Source organism: Lygodium microphyllum, chromosome 21 (assembly GCF_053477565.2).
Source record: "Lygodium microphyllum isolate KBCC chromosome 21, Lygodium_microphyllum_v1.1.10, whole genome shotgun sequence".
NCBI lineage: Eukaryota > Viridiplantae > Streptophyta > Polypodiopsida > Schizaeales > Lygodiaceae > Lygodium > Lygodium microphyllum.
In genome coordinates, this window is record NC_141155.1 from 89559639 (window position 1) to 89579859 (window position 20221).

General features: G+C 44.2%; 1 protein-coding gene across 1 annotated transcript in view; it reads left to right on the forward strand.

Moving 5' to 3' along the window:
• The window catches only part of LOC148018260 (uncharacterized), a 286664-nt gene that overhangs the window by 150145 nt on the left and 116298 nt on the right, over window positions 1-20221 (forward strand). The window contains exon 16 of the mRNA XM_087661879.1: window positions 16268-16389. Within this exon, the coding sequence (XP_087518005.1) occupies window positions 16268-16389 (122 nt within the window). The remainder of the gene's footprint in view (window positions 1-16267; window positions 16390-20221) is intronic.

A 20221-nucleotide genomic window follows, 5' to 3' on the forward strand; every position in this document is an offset into this window, starting at 1 on the left:
GATAGCAGAGGAGGTTGCAGAGGTCTTAGTCGAGTCGAGCAGGATTTGCCAGGAGGAAACCCTACAAGCCAGGTAGCAGAGTTGGGAGGAGGAGAGAGAACTTGGGCGAGACCTAGCAACTACTCACGCAGCTGCTCGCACCGGCAGCCCTCACCGGTCTTGAGGATAGGCGCTCGGAGTTTTCCTTCCGTATCTTAGCAGCCTTTTGGGTGCGGAAGGGGGACACAATGTACAGGGAATTTTTTCAGGTGCATCAGCCCCACACCTCAGGAGATCAAATTTGCAACCTCCATGATCAGTATGGGAGGATTCGCTCTAGCCCAAATGAGGTGATGGAGATTCCCTCGAATTACTACAGGCAGTTTTTTCGGCAGGAAGCAATCTCAGCCAAAATACAGCGTGGTAGACAGCAGGTCTGGGACTGCATTCCATCCCTCGTCACATAGGAGATGGAATGCTCCCTCCTAGGCCCCTTCACAGGGAAGGAATTAGCGGAGGCCTTCCATACACAGGATGGGCGGAAATTCCTGGATGAGGATGGTCTATCTAAGGCATTCTTCACTACCTAATGGGAGGTGGTGAAGGACCCCCTACTTCTGGCCTTTCAGGAGATTTTCAATTCAGGAAAGATGCTAGGGAGTTTATCGGCAGGTCTTGTTAGTCTCCTCCCCAAAGGGGAAGACCGGTTGGAGCTGTCCTAGTGGAGACCGATCACCTTGTTGTCAGTGGCCTATAAGGCACTGGCCAAGATGATCGATAGTCGACTTTGCCCCGTGCTTCGAGACATCATTCATGACACACAGACAGTTTTTTCCCAGGATAGGAGCATCCTAGACAATGTCTTCACTTTCTTCAAGGCGACCAAGTGGGCTCAGCACAGTGGTCAGGGATTTAGTTGTATTTCTCTTGGATTTCAAGAAGGCCTATGACAGGGTTGATTGGGACTTCGTGGAGGGCACTATGGCAAGGTTGGGCTTCCCCCAAGCATGGATCTGTGGGGTTTCTACACTTTACAGATCAGCCACTAGCAGGGTTCTCATAGGTGGCAGGAGGGGGGAGGAGTTTCCGCTGGAGAGATCTGTCTGGCAAGGCTATCCTTTTGCCCTGTATCTGTTCTTACTCTTTGAAGAGGCGATGATCTACTTCCTCTGCTCACGTGTGAGTGGGCTATGTGGCCTTCGAATTCTGGTGAGGGAGGAGACAAAGCTGCTAGACTCAAAGTACACAAATGATACCGCCCTTTATGTAGAGGATGCTGAGCTGATGTTGGAGAGAGTAAGACTAGCTCTGGAGGTATTTTGCACTGCAGCTCGAGCGAAAATCAATTAGTGAAAGTCCGCTGGTTTTCTTACAGTCCTGGACTCTAGCACAGAGTGGGACATCCACTTGGGGTTCAAATGGGTGTGCAAGGGACAGACCGCCCCATATCTAGGGTTCCATGTGGGACTCGTCATTACCCCGGCCCAACAGTTTCTTCCAGTTCTTGACTCTATTAGGCGGAAGCTGATCGACTCAAGCATTGTCCGCCTTTCCCTAGCGGACTGAGCCCCTGTGGTCAATGAGGTCCTCCTAGTGAGACGGCTTGGTCCATAGCCTCTTGTTGGTACTTCTGCTCGTCCTGTGTAGCTCAGCCTTGCCACCTAATGCAGAATTTTCTCGGGGCTAGCTGAGACGGTTTCAGGGATTCCTGGGCCAAGATGGTGTGGGGGACCATCATCCGGCATGGGTCTGAGGGACGGCTTGGGATCATCGACCTAGAGTTCCAGAGCGTGGCCTTGTTGGGCAAGCTAGTGGTCCATGGTCTCACACTAGGAGGGCAGACCTGGAAGGTCCTTTTGCAAGAGGGTCTCTAGAAGTGCAAACCGAGGTTTGGTGGTGGTATGAGGCCATCCTTGAGGTGGATCTCCACAACTGCCTGGATCACGACACCCAGATCTTCCTTCCTCGGCAGCCTACTTTGTGTGTATCAAGGCCTTCACAAGGCCCTAGTTCAAAGGCCCCAAGGATGCCCAGAGGAGATAGACCGCCAACCGGTAGACTCAAACCCCTAGGTCACAGATCAAAACGCAATACAGATTTGGCGAGCGCTCCTACATCCAATGGGCTAGATGGGAGGCTGGTCCTACTTGTACTATCAAGATGTGGCGGCAAGTGTACAGGAGGGCGGATCAAGAGGTTTTGCAGTGGGCATCAAGTTGTCCGTGAAGAGTTGAGGTGAGGAGGAGGGAGATTGACTCAGTGATCTCTCAAGAGTGGCTTGACCCACCGATCCAAGAGCCGGTGGAGCCTGGTGAGGTGTGGGCTGCTAGATTCTCACCAGCAGGTATCCCCTTGCAGGTGGCAGGTAGAGTGGGTAGTGCCCCCTACGGGATTTTCTTCACCGTGCAGGATGGGGGGCATTTGGTCATTGATAGAGGGCAATAGGATGAGGAGATTGTTATTCCCCCTTGGAGGAGGATTCGTCTAGCTGGTCTCTAAGGGAAGACCTGGCGTCTGGACCCTTATGTGCCCTGAGAGGAGTTCTGGGTGTGGCACCTTTGGATATCGGAGAGCAAGCCACTTGATGAGCTAGAGTGGGACCTTGGAGAGTGGCTATGGCTGGCCAGTGCGGTCGCCAAGAAGCCACTGAGGTTCTTGGAGTGTACACAGCCAGGATTGGTAGACATGTACTGATGCAGGAGGACATGGATTGGGCGCCTTCGTACTGGGCAAAGCACAACATCACAGGTGCCTTCTGTTAAACATTCTGGCATCGCCTGTGGGACAATTGGAGGCCGAGAAGGGTATCGTATTTCCTTTGGCTTTTGGCATATGGGGGTCTCGCAATTGGGAGTTGTCTGGGCCAAATGCAGTAGGATGGAGGTTGTAAGCACTGCCCACAGGAGCACTTGAAAACCCAAAAGCACTGCCTCTGGTCTTGCGAGGCGGCACAGCTCGTGTGGAGAGGAGCCTTTCATATTCTCCACTGTGTGGCACCCAGCCTTGGATGTATCTCGTGGGGGAAATTTTTACCAGCAGGTAGTCAACTAGGGCCGTCACCTATTGGATGAGGCCAGGATGCAGGACACGATTTTTCTCATCGAGGTTGGGTATTGTGCAATGGTCGGCATGGAGGCTTTACCCAACTGCCAAGTATTGGAGCCCACATCAGAGCATTTAGATGTATGAGAGATCATAGGTAGTCTTATAGGATGGCACATTTGGAAGGCATGCTGTCAGAAGGTTTTTTGGCAGGGAGTGCCTTTCAGTATATGCGACTTTGGTAGAGCTTTGGACCTCCATCATCTACTTCCTCCGCGGCCGGTGGGACCAGGTGCAGGGCGAGTCTCGAGCTCGTCAGGAGCTTCGTCTTCACTTTCTGTGCACTTGGGGTGGCCATGACCTGTTCTTCATAATGCAGGCAAGTAGCCCCAAATGGCGATACACCGCCGCTCCATGGCTTCTTTCCCCCATCCCCCCAAACTGCCTTGAGAGGCTTGTATACATGATGGATTTGTGATTTGCATCAGCTCCAACTATTCTGTTGAGCATGAGCACTGCGTTGTAATCAGCCTTCTGAGTAATATAATTAGCCACATTTTACTTGCAATATATATATATATATATATATGCACAGAGAGAGATAGAGAGAGAGAGAGTGTGTGTGTGAGTGTGTGTGTATGAGAGAGACAGAGAGAAAATTACGGTTGGGGGTAATGTCTTTATGCGAGACTCATTCACCAATGGTAAGGATGTACTGTCGAAGGTTTGCAGTGCTATTACTCCATCAAAAAGTATACCCATGACTTTCTATAGACCTTCCTATCTTGAACCAACTTGGGATTCTTGGTAAGGTAGGTGGCATTGTGGGTAGCGGCCAAATCTCTTATGTGAAAGCTTGGCTTTTGAAGGTGTTAATCATGCCACACTTTTCATTGTTCTTGGATGTCATTGAGGGCTCCCTCAACATGAATGCAAGGGAGGGCTGGGAAAGGAGGGCCACAACGTTGAGGTGTTGGAGAAGGCGAGGTATGAGTGTGGCAAATTTGAATAGCAAAGCATCCCAATGCTGGGGATGTGAGTAACGTGTGAAGGAGGAGGTGACACAATGTTTTGTTGGTGCTTTTTTCTTGGCCATTGGTGCATGGATAATAGGCACAAGATTGTTGATGAAAATTCTTTTAATGACTAAGGAGATTGTTGGTGAGAGCATTATTGATGATTCATGTGTGCCACAATCCGTCATGATATGAAAGGGGCAGCCATAGCGAGAGTGGCAATTGTTGGTAGAGGGAACTACTTCAGCCCTCTTGGTAGCAAAGTTGGTGGTGATCAAGATATACTTATTACCCTCCTGGTGGTTGGCGAGATTGACCCGCAAGCCCCATTTGGCGAATGGCCACTAAGCAATGGATTTTTATGAACAATTATAATATATGCAAGCCATTCCAAGTTTCCTATGGGTGTAATAACCTTTGCATCAAGTAGTTTATCTAGCTCTTGCTTGACTTCTAATGCGTTATTTAGGGTTACACTTATACACACATCCACATACGGGACAAACATCACCATAGCTATGTTGGCCATATTGAGGGTGAATGCTTGGAAGATCCTTGTAGCTCTGTGCAAAAATGTCAGAGGAACGGAAAAATTTTGGTTACCTTTTCAAGATGAGAAGGAATTCCCATAACCATGTTGCTAAGAATATGGGTTTCGGACTCGGATGGTGTTCAGCAAACTGATTGCTTCTTTTAGCTTGAGGGACCTATCTGGAGGGATGTGGGTTTTTAGGGACAATGCCCGAGCGTTTTCTAGACAATATGGTATTCAGCATGCTTCCTCTTTTACGAGCTGAATTGCAGCATGCTCAATCTTTATTGGCTCATTCATTGTCACTATGTTAGGCAGGAGATTACAATGATGACTTGCTCACATGCATTGAATGGTTGAAAGGTAGGGTTCAATCTCTTCAGGAAGAGGAACATGCAAAATACAAATTGTTGGCCAGGGCTGAAGCTTTACACGACAATAAATGTCAATCCCATCAATTTTTTGCTCATCTGCACCACAAATATGCCCAGGAAAATATAGTGTGTTTAATCGATGGACAAGGTGTTATGGTAACAGATCTTGCTTCCATCATTTAGATGAGTGTTGAATTTCATAGATCCTTATTGGGTCCGCAAGAGATTCTTAAAGATGCTGTTCATTTTGCTTGCAGATATATTTGCGGGTTGGTTGGTAATCAGGTCAAACCTGATTGGATGGATTTAATGGAGGCTGATATTTCAGAAGATGAAGTGGAAGAAGTACTGTCCCACTTGCGTTGAAGGAAAAGTCTTGGCTGGGATGGGCTGCCTAATGAGCTGTTTTCAGCCCATGTGGAGCACCTTAAGGACCCATTAACTTGCCTGTGTCAGCAAGTGTGGAATTCCAAAATGATGCCTTTAGATTGGAAGATTATTGTCATTAGGTTGTTGCCCAAGGTTCCCTCTCCAATGTCTTTGAAACAATGGAGACCTATTTTTGTTATGGGTTCTTTATATAAAATCTTTTCCAAAATCATTGCCAACAGATTTCAAAAGGTATTTCCGCATCTGGTTCATCCACATCAATATGGCTTCATTAAAGGCCAGAATATAATGCACAACATCTTGAATGTTCAATTGAGAATTGACTTTGCCAAAGCTTCAGGCCAGCAGGTGGTTATGCTTCAGCTTGATATTGAGAAGGCATTTGATCATGTAGTTTGTATTTTGTGCGACAATTAATGTTCACAGTGGGATTCGGTCCTCACATGATTTCTTTGGTAGATACCATTAGTCAGGGTGTTGTGGCTCGTATTGCACTTAATGGAGGGATCACAGAGGAAATCGCCTTATCCCAGTCTCTTCTGCAAGGCTGCCCTCTCAGCCCTTGCTGTTTGCTTTAGTCATTCACCCGATGCTCTCATTGTTGGATAAGTTGGCTAATCAAGGTGAGATAGTTGGCTTGTCTCTTCCTTGTGGTACCCAACTTGTGGGCCAATCTTTGGTAGACGATTCTTTTATGTTTCTCAAGGCAAATCGCACTAATGTTAATCACGCAATGGTGGCGCGGAATCTTTTCGCTTTGGCATCAGATCTCCATATTAATACTCAGAAAATCAACTCCTCTCTTGTACGGAGAATGATCTACATGCATTGGGTTGGCATGGTATGGTGATCTCAAGGGAAAATATAACTAGACACTTGGGATATCCTATTGGTGTGGAGGTAGCCCTTCCTACCTTGCTAGATTGGATGGGCTCCCGGATTCATGATAGGTTTATATACTGGAAATCTCAAGGCTGACCCCTACATGTCCGACTTAAAGTTGCTCAATGTATTTTGAACAGTATGATTTCATTTTTTCTGCCACTGCTTCCTTGGACTAAGAAGTTCCTTTTGGAATTGGTTCAGCCTATCAGATTCATGTTGTGGAAAAAGAAAGCCAATTGTTTGGGACATATGTGGATTTCGTGTAGCAGCATATCACTACTTCGAAAAGGATGGGGTGTGCAGCTTTGTTGGATGTTAACTTGCATATGGCTGCTTTGAGGCTAACCCTTTTGCAGGCCCTAGTTGTACAGAGTCATCCTTGGTCAGATATTTGCTAAATTTTTCATAGAAAAGACTGGCATATCTCATGGTAGCACAATTATTCATGCCTCCTGGTGGCATGTGCTCAATTCCTCGAGGCCTATTAAGGCCTATTAAGGACTGGCCGGATAAAAATTTGCAAAGAGACAAGTTTAATGGGATGGCTTGTTTGAGGTTGCATACTGTCTTTGATGGTGTTATTCCTGGGCAGCCCTGTCTTTATTCTTTCAGGTGTATTCCTTAATACTTACGGGTGCCTCGTGGATACAGTGACATTTGGTCGTCCATCCAAGACAGACTTCAAAGGTTCGCTCCCTTGCCTGCATTACAATCATTGCAACCATGGTGTGACTAGATGTTTGTGCTTCCTGATGATTTCAAGAAGAGGTCAGCTAATCAGATATATCATTAGATGGTGGAGGCCAAGAAATGGGTCACTAGAAAGGTTAATAAACTATGGCATATTCGGGATAGTAAAAAGAAATGGCAGGAAAGATTTATACAACTTTGGAAATCTAAGGTTCCATATCAAGGTAAAGTGTTCGTGTGGAGGCTGCTCATTGGGGGTCTTCCAACTAGGGATGTGTTGCGTGCCCGAAAGATTTCTGCTTGTCGCCGTGTTTTCTGCACTACATGTGATGAGACATTGCTTTATCTCTTTGTCTCCTGATGTATATACAAACATGCGGTGTACAGAGTCTCTTCTATGAATATCTTATGTCTTAATGGCATGAGTTCATCTCATTATCCAAAATGATAAAAGCAAGAAAAAGCATACATTGTAAATGATGAAAAGAAATGGGAAAATTTCTCCAAGGGAGCTCTTTGATAGGAAGCTGCCTTGTACAAAAAAAATTTGGGGGTGTTGTGGGTCCTAATAGTGGTGATCTTAATAGAAAATGAAGCTTTCCTCCTTTTGAGGGGGCATAGTGGAGTTGTTAAACAAAAAGAAAACCCTCTTGGCATCCCCTCATACAGTTTGAATCACCTCACAACTTCTTCAGGAATGCAGAATGTGGAATATTTACGTTGCTAGAGAAGTCCTTTGCAACCCCATTTCAGATCTACATCTCACCTGACAAACATGCTAGAATACAATATTTCTGATATGTTTCTCTGTACTCTTGTGAGTGTAGCATAAGAAATAGCCTCTTATTTACAATGTATTGTTCACTTTTCACACTTTATGTACCTTACACTTGTACACTAAAGCATAGTTGTTAGGTATGAAAGGTATGGTACGATAAAATACGGTACTAATTGGTACCTTATGATTTTATAAGGTACAGTACGATATTAGTACAAAAAAAATTTAAGATGATTTTTTAAAACTTAAAAAATCATAAATCATTAAATGATAGATCATAGAATACATGTTTAAAGTGGAAATAGCCATTTCATTACAGAATAAGATGAATACATGAGGGTGGCCATCGCAATCGGCGGTCGCATGGGCTAGCCGCTACACAAAACATGCAATACAACTACAATCTAGTATATCTGATACAAAAAAAAAGAGAAACCTATGTCATATGAATCTATGATGAGGCATCACTATCATCATCATCATCATCATCATCATCAGAACCATTTGAATGCTCATCAAGAGATTCTGAAGATGCCTCCTCAGCATCCGATGATGAGACACACTCATACTCATCCTCACTGATGAGGTTACCATCATCATCAAATGATGGCTCCCTAAGTGGCGGCTATGTAGGCAAGGGAGGGATGTTATCATGAGGCACAGGATGTGAGCTACTAGAGCCCCGCCTTACATATATCTGCAAGCCACTCGAACCACCCCTCCTCGATGAGACAGAGGGCATCAAATGACCATGCCCCTGCTACCACCTACTCGAACTCCTCACCCACGAGCACGTTGACTGCGAGTGTCACGAGTATCTGCTGCTATAAGCTCTCTATAGAGCTCTGCCAAAATCATCTCCTCCTCCTCATCCACCTCCTTATGTATACTCGTCTTATGCTTCTCATGAGTCATGGTATCGATTACGGATAAAGAGGCCCGAGAGAGAGAGAGAGAGAGAGGTGCTTGAGTCTCGACTCTTGAAAGTTGGGAGGGAGACTTGAGAGGCCCGAGAGTTGGGGTAAAGCTGAAAGAGCAAGAGTGAGAGAGAGGGGATGGGAGATGAGAATGGCAAATGCTTTGATAGGGTGCAAGATAGAGGGGATGGGAGATGAGATTTGAGAATGGAAAATGGTTCAATAGGGTGCCTGAAAGAGAGGATAGAATGTGAGATTTGAGAATGACAAACCACAAGTCCATTCAAGAATCAAGATCCAAGAGAGGAAGATGAGAATGGTAAGTCACAAGTGCTTGTTGAATTGGTGTGGAAGCATGGAGAAGAGGAGCACCTTTTGTAGATGAGAGAAGGGTCAAAGTTCAAACAATCAAAGAGGGGTAAACGGTCAAAGAGAGGGTTGCCAACTAGAAGGAATCCAAAGAGAGCTAGGGACGGAAGTGCTTGGCTGGAAAAGGGGATGGGGTGAGGTATCCAAGGCTTCCCACCCCCCAAAAAGTGCCACACAGGTAGGCGGAGTAAAAGCGGAGGCACAAAAACGTGGGACTTGGGATCCAAGTGGTGCAGGCGACGTGGCCCAAATAGGCCCAAAAATGTATACGAATTCGTACGGATACGTACTGTACAATACTGTACGAACCTGTCCGTACAACGTATGAAGGCAACTATGCACTGAAGTCACTTTATGTGACTGAACTTTTCTAGGAAGATTTTAGTTTTTAAGAGAGCTTTTGATGCTTCCATTTGGACATTCTGTATTCATGAAGATTTATCCACTCTACTATTGGGTTTCACTCACGTCTATGCTCACAGAGGAGTGTCGGTGATCTCAGTAGGACACTAGGGCACTTTTTACTCTTCGTACGAGAGGTTTTTCCCCCCCAGATATATTCTCTTTATTTTATGTGGCTATGTACAACCCTAAGGTTTAAGGGTTGTACCTTGTACTTTCATCTTACACTTTCAGTCTATTGCATTGGGTGTCATGCTTCCACTCTCCACATTGTCTACTCCACTCTCAGCTGAGCTTCAATCCACTCAGTCTCTCACATTTGGTATCAGAGCAGCCCTCTGCTTAGCCCAGCTCGTGGCCACTGCTAGCTAAGCCGCCACACTCTAGCTCCTCGGCATTCAATCCAACTTGTACGCCACCAGCAGTCTGCTCCGTCACCAGGCCTGCAGCGCCGCAAAAACAGGCGTCCACTGCCTCCACTTGGCATGCGCCTGCTAGTCCTCCTACTCGACTGTACACCCCCCCCCCCCCCCCCCCCCCGGGCCAGACACCACCAGCTCCCTGTGTGCCACTTGAGCAGGTAGCACTTCCACTTGCAACGGTTCCACCTCCAGTGCCCCTCCTCCTATTCGCCCACTGTGCCAGCTCCGTGCATGGTTGCAGCAGTACCCGCCACCTTGAACACCGCCCATCTGGTCCAGTGGGCAGCCCACCCACCTTCAGCTTGAGCTCCACCAGCACCTGCCAAGTCTGCTTGCTCTACCTGACAATCCAGCTTGATCTCCAACTGCGAAAATCAAGGTAAAAGAAAATTTTTGTCAATATTTATTTCCAATCTCATTCATTGGAAGGGGCTTGTGCATGGGTAGCATCTCTCTGCTTTTGCAAGTGTCTAGGACACATTTCACACAGAGATTTTGTGAAATTTTGGGGCTTTTGTTGTCAGCTCAGATATTAGCAAATGTAAATCAGTAACAGTCTGAAATAGACTGATTTCGTGCATTTTGGGACAAGAAATTTTGGGGCTTTTTCATTTTTAGTGCTGTTGAGCACTGTTTGCACCTTGGACAGCATGTACTTCAGACAGTTTTTGATAAGAGGGTGATTAAATTTGCTAATTACAGCAAAGTGCTTGCTGTAATTTCTGGGAATTCTGAGATTTCCAGGTTGGTCCAGCTTGAAATATTTCTCTTTCTCTCCTTGTTCAATGACATTTATCGTGGCAAATCAGGGAGGTGATGTATTTACCTATGTATCCAAGGAGGACAGGTTGGATGGTAACAACTATTCACTCTAGTCCTTCATGATGAAGAATGTGCTGATTGTGAAATATCTTTGGGGCTACGTAAGCGGAGAAGAAGTTAAGCCTGGAGTTGTGGCTCCTCCTACTCCTCCTCTAGAAGGACGTGGACAATGGGCAACTCAGTCTGTTTAGCGTGCTCCACATCAGCCACTTCCCCAAAGATCAGTAGCACAAAAGGCATGGGATACAAGAGATGTATAGGCTTTGTTGCTGATTGCATTGGCAGTTCAACAGCCTATTATCCCTCACATTCGGTCTGTAGCTTCTTCACGAGAAGCCTAGCTGACCTTGGAGCACATGTTTGCTGGTAAGAATGAGAACCGTATCTCTTTCTTGAAGAAAGAGCTTGAGATACTGAAGATGGATGAGGGTGATTCTATGTGGGTCACCTAAACAAAATTCAGGACTTGCGTGAGTAGCTTATGACAGAAACACAAATGATATCTACTACATTGAATTCATTGTCCCCCTCGTACTTTGCCTTTCATATGGCCTTGAACCTCACCATGAGGATTGCCCCACATCTACTTGCTTTCCTTCAGCTGGTCAGTTTTCTCTTAGAGGAGGATTAGACAAGAAAAAATAGTTGTGTAGATGTTATAGCCTCTGAGCAAGCTTTTATGGCACAACAGAAGGGCAACGGCAACTAAGCAAAGAATGCTCTGCAGAGCTCTAGGACTTTAGGCACTTCACAAAGAAACAAGGGGGTACGCAAGCAAAAAGAAGGGCAAATGCCATTATTACAAGAAGCCAGGGCACTACATCACTGAGTATAGAAAGTGCATAGCCAAGGAGAAGAAAAAGGAGTCAAGGATGTCTGTCTCTGATGCTCCTTCCACTGCTACTAAGTCAGCGTCCTTTGTTGCAGACAAGGACTATTGTTTTTATACATGCAATGATGACACTTCTTGGTCTGATAGAGCATTTGGCTCTATTGAGGATGCTGGCACATGGTTTTTTGACAGAGGTGCTTCTAGGCACATCATATCTTGCAGAGATTTGTTTGCTTTTGTTGGTGCAGCCCCAGTTGGCAAGACTATACAGTGTGCCAACAATGCATCATACCCTGTTAGAGGTATTGGGGAGATTGTGCTCACAGCCATTGATGGCTCAATTCTCCGCCTACAGAATGCTTTGTTTGTGCCAGGTATAAAGAAGAATTTGGAAGGGCATTGTTCATCAGTTCACTACTACTTATACTCCACAGTAGAATGGGGTTGCAAAGAGGAAGAATTGGTAACTCATGGAGATGGCTAGATATATACTAAAAGCAAAGAGCTTGCCACAGTTTTTGGATGGAAGCCGTTATGTGTGCTTGCCATGTTTTGAACAGATGCCCCACAAAATCATTAAAGAATATCATACATTTTGAGGCTTGGAACAGCCAGAAACCTTTTGTTGGGCACTTTCGTACTTTTGGGTGTCTTGCATGTGCACACATTCCCAAGGTACTTAGAAAAAAGTTGGATAACAAGGCTGTCAAATGCATTTTTGTGGGGTACAGTAGTGAGAGCAAAGGATACAGATTATATGATTCTGTCTCTAAAAAGGTATTTGTCAGTAGGGATGTACTTTTCAATGAAAAATCAGAATTATCCCTTGCTGGTTTTGACACATATCAGGCTGCAAGTGATGTATTTGAAGGGCTGGTGCCCATTTCATTTGGTGATTCAGCTGGAGTTTCAGGAAGTGAACTTAATGTTCAGTCAGCTGCTCCATTGAAAAATGCAGAAAATCAGCCAATGGCTGATCTAAATATTTAGCAAAGTTCTGAATTTGAAATTCAGCAAGAGCTTGTGCAAAGCAAGACAAATGCCTAGATGGTATTTACAGACTATGAAAGATAGTCATTTGGATGCTTCCATGGCTAGTCGTACTAGAAGGCAAGCTCGTATGCATGATACTGCATATACCATGGAGTTTGTTATGGCAGCAAATACAGTTGATGATGAGGAGCTTGAATGTTTTGAGGATACACAACATAGTGTGCATTGGATGGCAACAATGCAAGTTGAGTTTGATTCCATCATCAAGAATCAAACATGGGATTTAGTGTCTTTGCCTATTGGGAAGAAAGCCATTGGAACAAAATGAATCCATCTGCGTTGCTGAAAAGGAATGCGGGTGGATCCATTGACAAATATAAAGCCAAGCTTGTAGTCAAGGGCTATGCACAGAAGAAAGGCATTGACTATGAGGAGACATTTGCTCCTACCTCCCGCATGACTACCATCAAGTCTATGGTTGCTTTGGTTGCCCATTATGGCTGGACTGTGCATCAATTAGATATAAAGGCTGCATTTTTACATGGGGAACTTCGTAAAGAAGTATATGTATAGCAGCCCATTGGTTTTGTAGTTGAGGGATCCAAACACTTGGTTTGCAAGCTGAAAAAGGCTTTAGATGGCTTGAAACAACCTAGAGCTTGGTACGCAAAGATTGATGCCTTTTTACTCAGCCAAAAGTTCATAAACAGCTCATCAGAGTCTACTCTCTACGTATGTAAACAGGGGGGGTCCATGCTGATCATTTGTCTATATTTTGATGACCTTTTGCTTACACGGATGATCAAATTTCAGCATTTAAACAAAATTTGCAGCAAACTTTTGAAATGTCAGACTTGGGATCTTCGCACTATTACTTGGGCATTCAGTTCATACATAATGCTAGAGGTATCAGTTTATCACAGTCAAGATACATTGGTAAACTTCTTGAGAGGTTTGGCTTACAAGATTGCAAGCCAGTCTGTACACCAATGGAACATGGACTGAAGCTATCATTGCATGATGACAGTGACTTATTTGATATACACACATATGCTCCAGCAGTTGGATGCCTTATCTACCTATGCAACACTAGGCCGGACATATAGTTTGCAGTTTCAGCCCTGAGCAGATATATGCATCAGCCACGCATATCACATTGGCAAGCTGTCAAGCATGTTTTCCGTTACTTGCAGGGTACTAGATCTCTTGGATTGCTTTACGCCAAGGGGGAACCACTGCACTTACATGCTTACAGTGATTCTGACTGAGCTGGTGATTATGATTCACGCACTCCACTAGTGGCAATTGTTTCTTTCTTGGCTTATCTTGCATATCTTGGCTTACCAAGACATAGTCCATTGTCGCCACATCATCATGTGAAGTTGAATACAGGGCAGTATTCACTACCACAGTTGAATGTGTATGGCTTAGACACTTGCTAGCTAATCTGGATGTATCTACCATAGAGCCTACTTCTTTGTTCACTGATAGTCACAGTGCTATTGCAGTGGCATGGAACCCAGTGTTTCATGCACGCATGAAACACATTGAGGTCCATTATCACTTTTTCAGAGAAAGCCTACATGCCGGAGATATCAGTCTTGTCTATTGTCCTACCACCAGTAATATGGTAGACATCTTTACCAAAGCTCTTCCTTGTGATAAATTTGAAGCATTTCGCAATGCTTTAGATTTGATCTCCCTTGGTGGCGGATGGCCCTTGTATTTTGATCACTCTTCACTCTAGGGGGGTTTTTTGGGTTTCACTCACACCTACGCTCACAGAGGAGTGCCAGTGATCTCAATAGGACATTGCGGCACTTTTTACTTTCCGTATGAGAGATTTTGCCCCCCAAATTTATTCTCTTTATTTTATGTGCCTATGTTACACATTTTCAAGCACTTATTGTGTTGCACACACTTTGGGTGTGAACACTCTCTTACAACCCTAAGGTTTAAGGGTTGTACCTTGTACTTTCATCTTACACTTTCAGTCTACTGCATTGGGTGTCCTCCTTCCACACTGTCTACTCCACTCTCAACTGAGCTTCAATTCACTCAATCTCTTGCATCTCCCACATGAGATTTCTCCAAAGACTTTTTGGGTTTGAGTAGTTCTTCATAGAGATTTTTTTTTTCTCCAATGATATCTCTAGACGATCTAGCAATTCTTTGCATAGATCTTTGTTTCCTCCAAAGATATCTTCAAAAACTTTCTTAGGTCCAGCAATTCTCTCCAAGGATTTTGATTCCAATTCTCTGCATACATTTTTGTTTTCTCTAGAGATATCTTGTTGGAGACGAAAACATATGGTGCCTCTCCTTTCTATAAAAAGGGCAATGATATTTTAAGTGTGAAGTTGAATAATAGAAGTGTGATTTCTTTCTCCTCCTCACTTTCCTCTTTCTATCACACTCCAATCCACCTCACTCTGTCCTTCACTTGACTCCACCTTTGTTGCGACATTCTCCATAGAGTTGCATGTCCCCATATGTTGTCTTCTTCTCTCTCTCTCCTTTCTCTTTGTCTCTTCTCCTAGCATTTCACTCTAGTCACGATTTCTCTTGCGCTTCAACATGTCTATCTAGAGCTCTATAGACTTGCATTACCCTCTTGACTCAGTGAATTTCCCAAACATTTTTTTCTACTTTCGTTTGGACTTGCAAAATAAAGAAGGAAATAGAATTTGTTCAAAGATTTAGAGGACTTTAAGTTTCAATTTCAACCTTCATACTTCTTTGTCCTTAATGAGAGGCTTTTGCAAGAGCAATATATTTTTAATGTCTAGGACCCCAATATTTCGATATCATAATGGCTGATTATGTTTATTCTGTTCTATATGGGTTTGGAATCATTCATTCCCTACATCCAGTTCAATAAACTGTATGATATGATTTGAACTATGCATTCGAGTATGTCTAAAGCTCACCAACAATGTTCTTCTCAAGTCACAAGGCTAGGACCAATGAACCTTCGTGGGTCATGAGCCTCAATCTCATTTTACAGTAATATTGTAACTTTGCTAGATCCACTAGTCATCTCAAGAACTTGCCAATGTTCAAAAATTTAAAACAAACTGATTGTGTCATCAATGAGGCAAGTGTAGTGGCAGCAAAATCTGCATCTTGCAAAAGATGTGAATCCAAGGCATCCTAGGGAGATCAAGGTCTGATCTAAACTAATAATATCGAAGGACTTGTTGAAGTTTTTCAACTTCTTTTAGATGATAGTATAGGATTGAATCCATTTGCGATGTGGCCTCGAACATATGGGATAAATCTGATGTCTTGGTGGAAGTGCAAGTAGGGTCTCTTGTTTAAAGGGCTGCTTCATACTCTCGTCTAATGAGGGCTTTCTATTTGCCCAGTTCTTTCATATAAAGACAAGAAATATTGCTTTGGAAGACATGTTGAGTTATCCTCCATAGACTAATGAGATGTGGCTCTCAAGGTTACTAGTGTGGCCTTTTTGCCTCCCAAGGTCAATTATGTAAGCATATTACTCTTTAGAATATCCAACTTGGAAGCTTGTTTTCTTTTGTATTATGTACACACAGAGGAGCCTTTGGACACTAACAATTAGATTGTAGATGGATTATCTTTGGGGATAAGAGTTGTCTTAGAAAGTCCTAAAATTCCATTCTCTTGCTCTCTTATGTCCACCTTATGTTGAAGCTCTCAAGGGCCTTCTAGAACAGTTCATTAGGTGTTTCAAGTACACATTGTCCTTGTCGAGAATTTTAAGATATTTTGTTTGTGGTTTTCATGAATTCCTTCTTGGATTGAGATTAATGGATTATCTTTATTTGCACAATGTTTAACAGCTCCAAACCATCAAGGAACTCCAACAAGAAATACAATGTTTGAAAACAAATGTGTCAAACATGACTACAAAACAAGAAACACACGGTCAAAATCCTGAAGATCATCTAGTTGCCAATATGAGGTGAGAAGTGCATAAGACCTTAAAGATTGCTAGTATTAGACTTCCTTGATGTAGATACATGATATGACACGGCTTCCATAGCTAAATATTGTCAAGCTCTCTTTTTCAAATTAGATACTATGACTTACAATCAAGTATGAAATACATGAACATATAAAAAAACAATCCTTAAATTAATAAGCAGCACAATGATTACATTCTTTTGCGATGTTTTTCTGTTTCAGGGAAAACAAAGATTTCATTAAACAGATGACTATTGGTACCTTGTGATGCTTGAGTACATTCGTTCTTTGAAAACACAAAGCTCTAATGTTGTTTGTGATCCCTCATGCTTCCCCCATTCCCCCCCAACCCCTTCAAAGAAAACGTTTATTGCCTCTACAGGCCACTATATATAAGAACAGAGTACCTTATGTCACATTTGGGTTTTGAAGCTCTCCTAGAGTCTCCTCCAAAATGTCCAAATGAGGTGTGTAGAAGTTGTCTCTTGCACTCCTGAGTATGCTGTCTTTGATCCCACTATAGTCTAGCTGCAAAGGTGTTGGGTATTTCACTCACGCCTCACTTAAGCCTACGCTCATATCGGAGTGTTGGTGATCAGTAGGACACTGGAGCACTTTTTACTCTCGGTAGGAGAGGTTTTTTCCCCCAGACTTATGGTATTATTTTGTATGTGCTTATGACACACACTTACGGGCACTTACCGTGTTCGAGTGTGAACACCCCCCTACAACCCTAAGGTTTAAGGGTTGTACCTTGTACTTTCAGTCTACACTCTTTCAGTCTATTGCATTGGGTGTCGTGCTTCACTCTCTACTGTCTACTGTTTTCTGTGCTGAGCTTCGATCCTACCTCCACTCTCACATTTGGTATAAGAGCATTGGCTCTGCTCAGCTCCGGTCCTGCCCAGCTTCGCTCAGCCTCCAGGAGCTTGCTCAGTCCACCTCCTGCCCTTTCCCTACTTGGTGTGGCTCCAATGCTGCTAGTCTCCAACAGCTTCTCGCCCAGCACCACTGCTCTGTGCCACCAGACTGCAGCTCGCCAGTCCGCCAGGGAGCTCCTCGCCCCTGCAGCTTCCTGCCCTGAGACCAGCGCCCGCCTGGAGTAGTGCAAGTCCCCCTGTGCTGCGCCACCTGCCTGCAACACCTCCTGTCCACCGTGGCACTACGTCTACTGCTGCGCCACGTCAAACGCCTCCTAACCGCCGTGTGCCACGTCTACTGTTGTGCCACGTCAAACACCTCCTGTCTGCCGTGTGCCACGTCTACTGCTGCGCCACGTCAAACGCCTCCTGTCCGCCGTGTGCCACGTCAACGACAGCCCGTCAGACATCAGGTATTTTTTAAAAAAATTCTTTATCCTTTCATTCCAAATAAATTTCTGGAAGAGGGGATTCCTACGCAACAGGCACAGCATTCAGTAACGTATCTAGGACACATTGAATGCGAATTTCTGGCCAAATTTATCAGACATTTTGGGGCTTGTATGTTTTTTGAGAACATTGGCATATGAACTGCAGCTACAGTCGGAGAAAGACTGTTTTGAACACATATGAGGCAAGAAAATTTGGGGATTTTCCTGGTACAGTGTTGCTGAACACTGATTGCACGTTGGACTACGTGCATAACAGACAGTTTTGACAGAGTACACCTCTGTACACTAATTGCAGAAAGTTATTGCCTGCAATTTCTGGAAATTTTCAGATTTCCAATGAAGTTCTGCCTTCGACATTGCTCTTTTGTATTTTCGGTGATTGAAAAATAATGGCAAATCAGGGAGGAGATGTTTTCACCTATGTATCCAAGGAGGACAGATTGGATGGAAATAACTATTCACTTTGGTTCTTCATGATGAAGAATGTACTTGTGGCCAAAAATCTTTGGGATTATGTCAGTGGAGAAGAAGCTCAACCTGGAGTTGTGGCTCCAGCTACTCCTCCTCCAGGAGGACCTGCACCACGGGCACCTCAGCCTGCTTCACTTCACCCACTTCCCCAAAGAACAGTAGCTCAAAAAGCATGGGATACACGGGATGCACAGGCTTTGTCACTGATTGCATTGGCAGTTCAGCGGTCAATCATCCCCCACATTCGTTCAACAGCTTCTTCACGAGAAGCTTGGCTAACTTTCAAGCAGATCTTTGCAGGCAAGAATGAGACTTGCATCTCTTTCCTAAAGAAAGAGCTAGAGACATTGAAAATGGATGAAGGTGATTCTATTCAGGATCACTTGAACAAAATTCAGGACTTGCGAGAGCAACTCATGAATGTTGATGAGTACTATTCGGATGCACAGATGATATCCACCACTTTGAACTCATTACCTCCTCCTTGCTTAGCTTTTCATACAGCCTTAAACCTCACAACGAGGATTGCCGTGCAGCCAATCACTTTTCTTCAGTTAGTCAGTTTGCTTCTAGAGGAGGAGCAAACACGGAGGAATAGTGGTGTGGATGCTATAGCCTCTGAGCAGGCTTTTATGGCTAGACAGAAGGGCAAAGGCAGCCAAGTGAAGAATGCTCCGCAGAGTTCTGGAACTTCTGGTACATCCCAGGCAAACAAAAAACAAGGGGGCACGGAAGCCAAAAAGGGTAAATGCCATAGCTGCAAGAAGCCAGGCTACTACATTACTGAGTGCAGAAACCGCATTGCCAAAGAGAAGAAAAAGAAATCAGGAATGTCTGTTTCTAATGCTTCTTCCACTGCTACTGAGTATGCGTCCTTTGTTGCAGACAGGGACTATTGTTTTTACACATGCAGTTATGACACCTCTTGGGCAGATCGAGCATTCATCTCTACTAAGGTTGCAGGCACTTGGTTTTTTGACAGTGGTGCTTCTAGGCATATTACATCTCGCAGAGATTTATTTGCATCTGTTCATGCAGCTCCGGTTGGCAAGTCTGTATAGTGTGCCAACAATGCATCATACCCTGTTAGAGGTATTGGGGAGATTATGCTCACAGCCATTCTTCTGTTGGACACTTTCGTACCTTTGGGTGCCTTACATATGCACATATTCCAAAGGTACTCAGGATGAAAAATCAGAATTGTCCTTGGCTGGTTTAGATACATATCAGGCTGCCCGTGATGTATTTGAAGGGCTGCTGCCCATTCCATTTGGTGATTCAGCTGGAGTTTCAGCAAGTGAACTTAATGTTCAGCTAGCTACTCCTTTGGAAAATGCAGAAAATCAGCCATTGGCTGATCTGGAATATTCAGCAAAGTGCTAAAACTGAAATTCAGCAAAAGCTTATGCACAGTCAGGAGGCAAGACAAATGCCTAGATGGTATTTACAGACTATGAAAGATAGTCATTTGGATGCACCCATGGCTGGTCGTACTAGAAGGCAAGCTCATATGCATGATATTGCACAAACCATGGAGTTCGTTATGGCAGCAAGCACCTTCGATGATGAGGAGCCTGAATGTTTTGAGGATGCACAACAGAGTGTGCATTGATTGGCAGCAATGAAAGCTGAATTGGATTCTATCACTAAGAATCAAACATGGGATTTGGTGTCTTTGCCATTTGGGAAGAAAGCCATTGGAACAAAATGGGTCTACAAGCTGAAACAGAATGCAGATGGATCCATTGATAAATACAAGGCAAGGCTTGTAGTTAAAGGCTATGCACAGAAAAAATGCATTGACTATGAGGAGACATTTGCTCCTACCTCTCGTATGACCACCATAAGGTCTATGGTTGCTTTGGCTGCTCATTATGGATGGACTGTGCATCAATTGGATATTAAAACTACATTTTTACATGGGAAACTTCATGAGGAAGTATATGTACAGCAGCCCATTGGTTTTGCAGTTGAGGGCTTGGAACAC